General features: G+C 36.9%; 1 protein-coding gene across 4 annotated transcripts in view; it reads left to right on the plus strand.

The window, feature by feature from the left end:
- LOC116512931 overlaps positions 1-12,188 on the plus strand; it is an 80,054-nt gene that overhangs the window by 28,791 nt on the left and 39,075 nt on the right. For all 4 annotated transcript variants that reach the window (XM_032223633.1, XM_032223635.1, XM_032223636.1 and 1 more), the window contains exons 11-13: positions 504-610; positions 2,917-3,028; positions 6,369-6,468. In XM_032223633.1, the coding sequence (XP_032079524.1) occupies positions 504-610; positions 2,917-3,028; positions 6,369-6,468 (319 nt within the window). The remainder of the gene's footprint in view (positions 1-503; positions 611-2,916; positions 3,029-6,368; positions 6,469-12,188) is intronic.

Consider the following 12,188-nt stretch of genomic DNA (forward strand, 5'->3'; position numbering starts at 1 on the left):
AATACAATTTATATTGAATGTTTATAAAAATAAATGAAATATCTGTGAAGCAACAGAATTCTTTGCAAATGCCATTATATGTGCAGGATGATTCGCAGAATATGTGCTCTCAATCAAAGCCCTGTTCCCAAACATTAAAAAGGCAGTTTTAGTCATGTGACCATAGCCACTACCTTCCTGTTTTTGATCCTCCTCTTAGGGATCCCTACATTTGTAATTATTAAAATTAAAGGTCTTGACTCTTGAATTTTGTGGAAGTTGTTTTTACAAGAATAATATAATAAGCTCTTTATTAGTTCCATAAATTAAATAAGCTTAAGTTTAACCATTCGTATACTGACAACATAATTTGCAATGATTCTATCAGTTATAATTTATTATTACTACTATAATAAGATAGACTATGACTATTTGATAAATTTCATAACCATAAAATTGAATTTTTATATTGTTAATTAGAGATTGTGTTATTAATTGTAAACCCTTTGCAACTATTTCCCCAGGTAAATGCCACTTACCTTGATGGATTCAGAGCTACAGCTTGCTGCCCAATGGGAGGACCAAAAGCAATAGAAAAGGGGAAAAGAATGGCTGAAAGTATTTTGGAAAGGTTAGATGCATAGTATATTCCCCAATTGATTTATTATACAGTAATAAATTATTATTTAGATTATCAGGATCCTAAAATGTAATTATTTCAAATGATGAGCAGTGTCATATACACCTAGTGTTTCAAGTAATGTATTACCATTATTGTGTTATAAATTATACATTGATGTTTATCATCATCCATGGATGTTGTTAAAAGGGAGAGTGGTTTCAGACATTGATGGTTTTCAAATCCTAAATAAATGGGTGCCTAGATTCCTTGTAAACAATGCTCACCATTCTAGAGGTAGAGCTTTTATCAGAAGCACCTCTAATTTGAGGCCACCAACAATACATCGTTATCCTACTTGGGATTTGCCCAAGGTATTACAGGCATTGACCACAGCACCTTTTGAACCTTTAAGGGAGGCTAGTCTTCACCTCCTCTCATGTAATATGTCATTCCTGGTGGCTATCACATCTGCTAGATGGATATCAGAGTTGGCAGCATTGTCGGTGAGAAAGGATCTCTGTGTGCTTCCTTTTAACAGGGTGGTCCTACGGATGGACCCTGCCTTTCTGCCTAAGGTTAACTCCTTATTTCACCAAGCTCAGAAGTTAATACTGCCAGACTTCTGTCCAAGGCCTCAGCATTCTTTAGAAAAGCAATTAGATGTACGGAGGGCATTTATATTTCTAGGACGGCTTCGTTCAGGAAGACTGAGGCCCTGTTCGTATACTTTCTGCCATCAACTCTTGGCCACAAGGTGACATCTTCCCCAGTGGGGCATTGGCTAAGGGCTTGTATAGCCAGAGCATATGAGAGTCAGGCTATTCCAGAGCCCAGGGGGAATCACAGCCCATTCTACAAGAAGTGCAGTTACTACAGTTGTTTGGGCTACTCAGGCATCAGTAGAAGAGATATGTAGGGCGGCAATGTGGACATCACCAGTGTCGTTCATTCACCATTATAGACTGGACGCATACTCTTCTGCAGAAACAGCTTTTGGGTGGCATGTGCTTCAGAAGGTGCTTGAAAAGGACAGCACTTTGGGCCAAGGCAGATCCCACCCCTAGGACTGCCAAGGTTTTGGTATGTTCCACCCTGGACTCTCCCATTGATACCATGGAGAAGGGCCATTGGTCTTACCTGCGAATACCCTTTCTCATGACAATCGACGGGAAATTCCAGACCTGCCCAGTTAACTGCTTGGCCAGTGGCTGGGACAGGGTGAAGTTTGGACTGGATGGAGTACAAGATTCCACTCGCTTCGTCTTCATTTTTCAAGACACGGGACCGTTGCCAAGGGGGCGTGTCTTCAGAATTTCAATTCAGTCAGCAAGCTAGCAGGCTAGAAAAACCCATCCTGGAATCTCCCGTCGATTGTCATGAGAAGGGGCGTTCACCAACGCCCCATATGATTGTTCCCTGCAATAAGACAAAAAGATAAAAATCTGGATTGTTTCCAACATGTTTTCTTTCATTTTTTCCCCAACTATGGTTAAAAAAAGGTCCAATGGTGAGGAAGTGCTTAGATCCCAAAAATTCACATAGCAGTAAAGACCTTCAAAAAACAACGAAACACAAACTCAACCAAATGTAGTCACTCTTTAGTTATTTATTTATACCCCTTCACAATTTACAATTAAAAGTTGATCTAAAATCAAATTTAAAACAATTAAACAATTAAAATAAATAAAATGAATAAATAACAGTAGCAATTAAAATCAACTATAAAAGCTTAGACAAAACCTAAGAAGAGGTTAGGGCCATCAATTTCTACAATTTAAAGTCCAGAGGTAGCAACAGAAAAGGCTTTATTCCATACCACCACTAAATGAATTTGCAGGAATTGTAGCTGAAGTTCTTTAGATGATATCTACAATGAGATAGATAGTCAAATACAGTAGACTGCTTCATCATAAGCTATGTAACTTTTTACAAGTAAAGACAAGCACTGTCTTTACTTGTTTTGCCTAGAAATGAATTGGTAGTAGTTTAATGCTTTAAGATATATGTAAAATAGCCTTTTGTATTGTTCCAAGAACTAACCAAATAAGGCATATTACATTGTTACCAGTTCATGCACCACAATTTTATGGTAATTGTTTTGCTTTTGACATATCAACCAGAGCTTGTAAAAGGAGTTCTGGAAATTACAATCTTCTGGTTTATCGCTTGGTGCCTTTAACTAGAATACTAGACTGGCTCTTGCTGAGTGATGTTTTTACTTATGATTTTATTATATGTGTTCCAGTATAATATGAGGTGGGATAAAAATAGATGCAAATAAAGTAGAAAAAACAAAGATGGTATATTTTTTTCAGGACACGGATTATGTTTCATCAGCGGGGATATGAGGACTACAGTGCAGTTAACCTACAGATTTTAGGTTCTGAAGAAACATATGGACCTCATGCAAAGCAGAACATAGATGGTGTAAGTATAAAATGGATGGGCTTCAGGGGTTAAGAGGAAGTCAAGAAAATTACACCCTTTGCAATCTTCCATCCCTTTTACTCTCCACCATCATTTCATTTCCTTCGTAAAAAAGATAGGAAGTGTGAATGGAAATAAAAATAAATATTTATATAGAATGCTTCTTTTGTTTGTGGATTCTAATCTGCCATTCTTAGATAGGAACCTGAACAGAAATGCAAGTTTGTAACTAAGCATCGATAAGAATAAAGTCATTTTCATTAATGATAATTTATTTTTGTTTATATGACACAGGCCTTCAGAGTATATTGTTTTTAGAGAACGGTGTAAGCTGTGTAATGTTATAGAAGAATTGGGATGTAAATATTTTAAATAAGAGCTGTGGCCATCAGTCATTGATGCTGAATTGGGTGTTGGTTTTTATTGTTTATAATAATTTGTTTATATGTTTTTATATTACAAACTGCTGGGACTGGTATAAAGATTGCTGGTAAATAAATAAAATACCTAGACAATATCATGTAATATCATGTTCTATGCAGAACATGATATTGTGGCATCATAATTTATTGTTTGGTTTTTAAAAAAAAATATTTACAAACATACAAAATACACACAGATAGAACTTAGGCGTAGACTACATTTACACAAGACATTGGAACTTCCTGTTCTTTCTAATAGCAGTTTCAAATTGGTACAATTCTCCTTATGTTATTTCCCCTTCTAATATATTTCATTTGAGTTTTGCCATTTTTAACCCTCTTCTAACTCTTTATTAACGTGCATATTTCAACTCCATTCTTTCCATCTTCTGATCTGTATGTTCTATTTTTGTTTCAATGTTCTGGATTTTCTGTTCATTGATTGTTATGGCATTCTGTATCTTTTCAATTTTGTCATCCATATTTTTGATATCTCCTTTCAATTCTCCCATTTCATTTTTAATTTCCTCACCATCCCTCTTTGTCCCTTCGTGATTTGTAGCTATCGTTTCTTGGGTTTTTGTCATTGTCTCTTGTATCATCTGGAGCATCAATTGCATACTTTGCATTGTTTGTGCCAGTCCCATTGTTCCTGCCATCAATCAGCCTTTCTCCAGCCCCAATGCGCTCTCTAGAGATCTTTGGTTTGAGGGTGAGGATGCTGCTGATATAGGGTTGGATGTTGTTTTTTCCCCTGTCTTCATTAAAGTAATACTAATTGCCAATCTTTATCCCTATATTTATCCTCGCCCACAGTTGCATATAAGTTCGACTTTACTTGTACTTTATCACAAATATCAGTGGTTATATATCTCAATATTTAACAATAATTAACCATTCTTAATATCACGTTTCAATATCTAGACAATCCTATATATTATTCTATTTCTAATCCTTAACGATTATATATCACAGAATTATATATCACACTTTTATCTTATGCAAATAGATATCTTTCAGTTATATCACTTATACAGATATTCAGTTCTAATAATCAGCCTCTCTTTTCTTTCATCTACCTTGTGTCACTGTTCTTGCATCAGCCTTTACAGCTCAAATTTATAATCCACTAGATGTATTCACGATTGAAACTCTGTTCAAAGTTCAGCTATTCTTTGGAACAAAAAACAAAAACAAAAAAAAAAACAACCAGCCTGACTCTTATACTATCCTTTGTGTGCCTAACAGGTCTTCTCTCAACAGCCCACATATCCCAATCCCATTGTAAAAGCTGGCTTTTTGTGCTTTCTCTTCACTCTCCTATCGGGTTTCCCTCTATGATCACTTCTCTTCTAATATTCACGCTGTCACTTGACTGTAAAAAAAATTTCCTCCTTTCTTGGATTGGTGATGATAACAAATGCCTCGATTTCAACAGCTTTCTCTATTCGCTTCTCTCTTATGCAGCCGCCATCGCTCCAGTCTTGTCCAGATGACAGGATAGATCTTTGTCTGTTTAGTGCATTTCTCCTAGCCACGGGGGTGGGGGTGGGGGGTGTTGCCTTACCACCTCAGTGTCTTCAGAGTTTCCCCCTGAATCTACCAATCCCTTCCGGTTCTGCAGTGCTCAAAAGCGAGCCCAAACGAAGAAATTTGGGTTACAGGTTACAGGAGCTGCCATTCCTCAACTCCAGCACGATGATGTCACCGCAGGAAGTCCTATAATTTATTGTTATCTTCACAATTTTCTTTTAATTTCATTAAAATTCTTTATGAAATCACATAACAATTTCAAAAAATTCTTTATGAAATCACATAACATTACAAATATAATACTATTTCATTGCAGTATGCTTTGTACTTTAAAATATAATACAATCAATTAACCAAATTCAAGCAAAATGGTTCCCTTATACATGGAAAGATAAACACAATCTGGCTTCTAAGGGTGCCTAAATGCTTATAAACACCACAAATTAATAGAGGCAGAAAAGGGAGGGAGTTAGAAACCAAATATCATTTTTGTTTCAAATGTTTCAATTCTTTTAAGTTTTTTTATCTTTCTACTTTTTTATGCATAAATAATTATGAATAGCATATGTATAAATAATAAGTAACAGTATACTGGAGAGACAGAAAAACAGAAGACAGAAACTTTTTATTGTGTAACAAATAGTTTGATTCTTCAGTTCATTAATTTAAGCAATTTATCAAGATTGACATTTTAGAAATGATAGTTAATATTAACTATTTAAATATAAATCATACAAGCCATACTTCTTGATCAGCAGTCTAAAAATAATTTTGTATAAAGGTCATTCTTGCTTACTGAAAAATTAGTGGTCACATATTCAGTATCTATACAGACTTGTGACAAGGCTGAATGATGGTATTTATATAGATCCTTAAATTTCCTACTATTGCAGCATCCATGTGGTCACATGATTATGATCAGGGTACTTGACCTCTACCTCTTGATTACAATGTTGCAATGTCCCAGGGTTGCATAACCATCACTTGCATCATTTTTTTGCCAGCTTCCTACAGGCAAAGTAAAGAAGGGAAGGGGAAGACAGCAGGAGGTTGCATATGGTGACCATGTGTCGTCTTTTCCTAACCCATGATGGTTACAGCTTAACAATTACCTGTACAGGTTTATTTCTATTGCTAGATAATTACTTTTAATATCTTTATTTAACATAATGTTTAGTAGAGCACTCAATTTCACGAATTTTACAAAATAATGACGATTTCTTATTAAGGTTCCGGAAAGTAGTATATAGTTTAAATTACTGGAGTTTATGATTTCTGATTCACATTTTAGATTCTGCTTTTCACTTTTGAAATAATTGTGCAGTAAACAAATTCTTGTTTGTTCTATTAACCTGTGTTTTCTCTCTTCTAATATTTCAAAACAGGGTCCTCGAGAAGTTGTTATTTGGCTCGCTGTATTTCATAAGCAGAAAGAAGCATTAGAAATCTTTTCCAGAGAGATTGCTCCAGCTGGAACAGGAATGGGTACATCTTCAATTTCTGAATCTCCCCATTTGACAATTTAAATTCATCACATTTTTTTGTTTGCTATTGTACTTTATAAATGAATTCTAATCGATTCTAATTAAGCTGTAGAAAAACTTATGGTCTTTTGATTTAAAAATTTGTGGTTTTTTGATAAAAACCATATTTTTTGACTATAAGACGCACCGGTGTATAAGACACACCAAGATTTTGAAGAGGCAAGTTAAAAAAAAGTTTTTGTCCTCCACGGCCCCCAGGAGCACTCTGCAGGCTTCAGCAAGGCTGGGGTAAGGCAAAAAAGCCCCCTTTCCCCTTTCCCCAGCCCCGCTGAAGCCTGCAGAGTGCTTCTGGTGGGTGGGGGAAGGCAAAAATACCTTCTTTTGGTGAAAAACGGCCTTTTTTTCATTAAAACGGGGGCATTTTTCCCTTCCCCCAGCCCTGCTGAAGCCTGCAGAGTGCTTCTGGGGGGTGGGGGAAAGCAAAAACACCCCTGTTTTTGTAAAAAACGTACAATTTTTTACTATTTTTCACAAAAATGAGGTCCGAGGGCGGGGCTTTGGGAGGCCAAAAATGGCTGTATTCGGTCTATACGATGCACCAACATTTCCACACTCTTGGGGGGGGGGAAGATGCGTCTTACACTCTGAAAAATACGGTAAGTACTAATGATTAAAAGGGAATTTTATACATGGGCAGAAAATTTTTAGATTTTAAAAAATATGTATGTGGTCATTTCCTGGCAGATTTATTCACTGTTAATTTCATTAATGAAAACAATTTATAACTTTCAAGTGGGATTAATATTTCATGTATGTATTCAAAATTGAATTTAGGAATTGTTAGCTGAACAAATGTTTGCATTTATAAACAATTTAAAAGAATTTGTTCTGAAAAATTTCAGCATTTAAAAGGTTTTGTTAGTGTGCCCCACACTTTACAGATGGATCAGTATATTGAATTTGTGTTTTGGCTTAGCATGTTATATAAATCCAAGCATGTATAAAGACAGCTTCAGAGTGACCAAAAATGTTGCACCTTCCTCCCACCTAAACCAGTTGCTTTTTGCTAAAGAAAAGGAGCCAGTACTTTAAAAATGGAGCTGCTTCAGAAAAGGTTGGCTTTTTTTTAATGTGGTTGTGTAGGAGCAGAAAACATTCTCGCTTCCTCCCTCTCTCCCTCCCTCCCTCCCTCCCTCCCTCCCTCCCTCCCTCCCTCCCTCCCTCCCTCCCTCCCTCCCTCTCTCTCTCTCTCTCTCTCTCTCACACACATACACACACACACACACACACACTTGCACAAGAGCAGTAAGCAATAGAGCACTAAAATAGAGCATTAAAAATCTTAGGTGACTTCAGCCAGGAGAAGAACATATTATACAAGGGGATAAACAGTTTTCTCTTAGAACCACCTAGCAATAGGGTAAGTATCGGTAGTTGCAGAATTGCAATACAGGAGATTCTCAGTGATGGTAGTGAACATCTCATCCTGGAGAACAGGTATCTGAAGAAGACAAGAAGATGGTAGTGATTTGGTCTAGGAGCACATAGTCAGGGTTAGCTATGTGAAAAGATGTGCATGCATAGCTAGCAAAGATAATAAACTTCTGAATGATTGCTAGAAGCAATGGAGGCTAACAAGGGATCCAGCACCATGCCAGGTGTACCAATAGCTGGCAGAACACTAAACCTCTTCATTCTGAACTCAGCAATAACTTGCCACATCAGCAATATCAACAGACAGAAGAAGCCACCTTGGAGCAATGACAGTCATGAAAATAATGATTGAGGTGCCAGAGGCTGCTCATGAAAGAAATTAGGTTCCTCCCCACTCTCCCCTAAACAGGACCAATGAAGACTGTAGTGATTCAACTGGCAGATATTATTATAAAAAAAGGCTGGTTGCATAAAAAAGGGGAAGGAAGAGGTCCTGGAAAATCTTGTAGGGAATATTGACAACCAGAGGACCTGGGGGACCTCAAAGGAAGTGTGGAACCCAGGAGAAGATGAGAAAAAACCATAATAATAATAATAATAATTCTTTCAGAAAGAGTATGTCAACAAAATGTTCTGGAGAAAACTAGAAGGAATTTGCAACAGGTACAGCATACTCTGACCAAGGACCAGCTTTAGACTATTGCCACATAGGCATTGGTCTAGGCTGCTAAAGATTAGGGAGTGCTAATGCCACCCCTCTTACAAATCATTTTAAAAATAAAGTTCTTGGTGAATTGGCCATGGCGGCAAACGGGCTGTGGAAGCAAACGGACCGCTGGGCGGCGGAGAATGGGCCGCAGCAACGGAGAATAGGCCACAACAGCAAATGGACCATAGCGGTTGCGGCAAATGGGTTGCAGCAGTGAATGGCAAGGGGAAGATGAATACCGGATGGATGCTGGGAAGCAGAGGCAATTTTTTTTTCTTGTTTTCCTCCCCAAAAGCTTAGTATGTCTTATAGTCCGAAAAATATGGTATAAGCCTGGTTGTGTGTAGCTTTTAGTGTTAATTTGAATGTTAACAAACAGATGGGGAGGAAGCTAACCCCCAGATTGCGAACAATTTGTATGATTTGAAGATAAACCAGAGTAAACTCCCGTATCTTGGTCTCTCCAGGGAAGTGCTTTTAATAATAGGGTATGGGTGTGCGCAGTGCACTTAAACAAACAGCATATTAAAGATCTGGAAATCCAACAAGATTTCCATCACTGCCTTATACCATTTCAGTCAAGTTATTGTTCAGTCTCTTCTTAAAAACCTCCAATGACGAAACATCCACAACTTCTTTTAACAAACCTGTGCTGGATACTAGTTATAACTTTATTTGTTTCTAGATGTTCACAGATCTGTTTTTTGGTTATTTTCCCCAGTTTCTTCCAAGGTATTGATGCTAGACTGATTGGTCTGTAGTTTCTTGGATCTGTGTTGTTGTTTTTTCCTTTTTTGAAAATAGGAACTACATCAGCTCAGCTAATTTTCTGGTGTTCCAGGATTTTTGACAGATATGGTATAATGATTGTGAGATAACATCTTCAGAACTCTGGGATGTAATCTATCAGGTCCTGGTGATTTATATTAGTCAAGATCATATAGGTATTCACTAAACATTTTCTTGCTTATTTTAATTTAATTTTTAATTTGTGTTTTACAGTTAGGCTTTTGTAGGTTGGGCTCTCAGGCTCATACCTCTTGAGAAATTGTACTTCTTATGCTTTCCCTCTTTTATATAAAGAGGCATGTCTATGGTAATCTGGGATCTGAATAAAACTTATGATTTTAATGTAATAAATGTAATAAGTAAAATATTTCTGAATTTAAGAGAAAGTCAAGACCCATATAATGCTTGATCAGTCTATCTTCATTTCCTTAGCATACACATTCATTTTATTGTTGGAAACACTAGCAATTAAGAACAGCTATGTTGAATATGTTCATTTAAAGAAAAGAGAACGACAATAAAAATATTAGCATTAGACCCTTAATTTGGTTAAAAGAAGATTTTTTTTAAAAAAAAACCATGTTTTTAGAAAGCATACACACACATACAGTATTTAAAGTTTCTAAATATTTAAATATGCTCTTTTGAAAATCGGCATTGTGTAAAACAGTGAATTAAATTTCAGAAATTATATTTTGAAAGTAATTATTGCATTATTTGTTTTGACTAAACTTTATCATAAATATCAGTCTCCATTGACCATTTACAACTGTAAAAATTGTGATAAACAGGAAAAATTAAACATTTTTTGAATACATTGCATTTACTTCCAATTAACTAATTGTATTACTTTGAAACATGAAATACAGTAGCTAATGTAAGTATATAAATAAATTACTCAGCCATTGCATCTAGGGAAGATGAATGGATTGTTAATTTTAACTTGTTTATAGAAGAAATGTTAGTGTATGGTCATAGTCTAACTGACCATAAATGTTATTTTCTACGAAACAGAGCAAACTAAAGGGATATTTATCTATACAATTTTAACATTTACAGCTGTACCCATCTTGATGTTTGTTATTAATGGGTACTTGCTTTTACGAGCATTTTTAATATTTAAAAAACATTTCCCTATGCTGCATATCTTCAAAAAATACTGTTTACTAAAATGTCATTCCTCAGATCATATATAAGTATAACTGAAAGTTTTCTTAAGCATGATTATAAACATGAAAAATCAATTAGCATACCTTCCAAAAGGAAAGCTATGTTATTTTATGGTAAAAAAAATCAGGAGTTGTTTGTAGCATCTTTTGAGATTTATAAATGTTATAAAAAGTAATAAGCTTTTATGAGTACAGACCAGTGGTAGGTTGCCAATTTTTGTAGTACTGGTTTGGGCGTGTGTGCGATGCTTGTGCACATGAGCAGAAGCATCCAGGTGGGTGGATTGAACCTCCTGCCGCCGCTACTACTGTTCGCCCAATCCGGGCCGAACCGGGAGCAACCCATCTCTGGTACCTTTCTTAATGATCCTTGGTACTGTCTGAGTTTGGTTGTTTTCTTGCAGACATTTCACTATCCAAACTAGGTAGCATTATCAGTGCTAGTAAGGAATAGGGTTTGCTCTCAGTTTATATTCCAGTGCAGGGATCCCCAACCCCTGGTCCATGGACCAGCACCGCACCACAGTATACTAGATACTGGTCTGTGCAAACAAACAAAGCCCCATCCATGGGATGAAGGAGCACACGAAACCATGCCCCCTCTGATCCCCAGAAAAACCTCTCTACATGGAACCAGTCCCTGGTGCCCAAAACATTGGGGGTCACTATTCTAGTGACTTGCCCTATCAGTGTTAGTGGAGGTAGTCTTAGAAGTTCTTTAGTTGAGCTGTTTACTGTTAGCTTGTTTGGCAATTCCTTGATTGGGGTACTATTTACTTCTTTATTGTTGGTCTGACGTTGGAGTTAATCTATTCTTCATCTCAGTGCTGATTGCTAATGGGGAGTTGTTGATCTTTTTGTTGCCTTTTTGGCTTGTTGATTGTCTCTTTTGCATAGTATGTAGATAGTGTTTACATTTATGTGACTACTGATCAGTGGTGAAATTCAAAAAATTTCCCTACTAGTTCTGAGAAGTGTGGCTTGATGGTCATGTGACCCGGTCGACATAGCTTGGTAGTCATATGACCGGGTGGGCATAGATTGCTGGTCATATGACCGGTAGTATTTTTTACTACTGGGTCAGGCAAACCGGCCCAAAATGGTAGCATTTCACCTCTGCTACTGATTGCTAATTTGTCAGACTGCCAGGCTTCCAGAAATTCCTTAGCGTTTTTGGACTTTGTTCTAGGTTGGTCAACGTTTTCCAGTTGAACTATTTCCCAAGTTGTTGGCTTGAGCTCTGAGCTTGGCGATTTGCTTGCAAAAGTTCCGTCCTCATTTGAGAAGACATCTTCAGTGCGCTTTAGATTGTGCTTGTCTGGGGCAGCACTGGCCTTTAAAGGTACCTTTAAATACCTTTCTGAGTCCTGGTCTTATTTCAGGTTGTGGGATTGGCTGGATGTAGTTGCTGAGTCATGGTCCTTGTTTTTAAGTACTTACACTAAATTTAAGAGCTACTAATATTCAAAGACATTTCAGTGAACTATGGCAGGGGTGTCAAACTGGTGACCCACGGGTTGTATGTATCATAAGCAGGCCACGCCCATCCCAGCTCCACAAAGGGGGAAAATGTTGCAATATGTCACATGACAGCAATGTAAATGCTGCGAGTTTGACATT

The sequence above is a fragment of the Thamnophis elegans genome, chromosome 9 (genome assembly GCF_009769535.1).
Source record: "Thamnophis elegans isolate rThaEle1 chromosome 9, rThaEle1.pri, whole genome shotgun sequence".
In the NCBI taxonomy this organism is placed as follows: domain Eukaryota; kingdom Metazoa; phylum Chordata; class Lepidosauria; order Squamata; family Colubridae; genus Thamnophis; species Thamnophis elegans.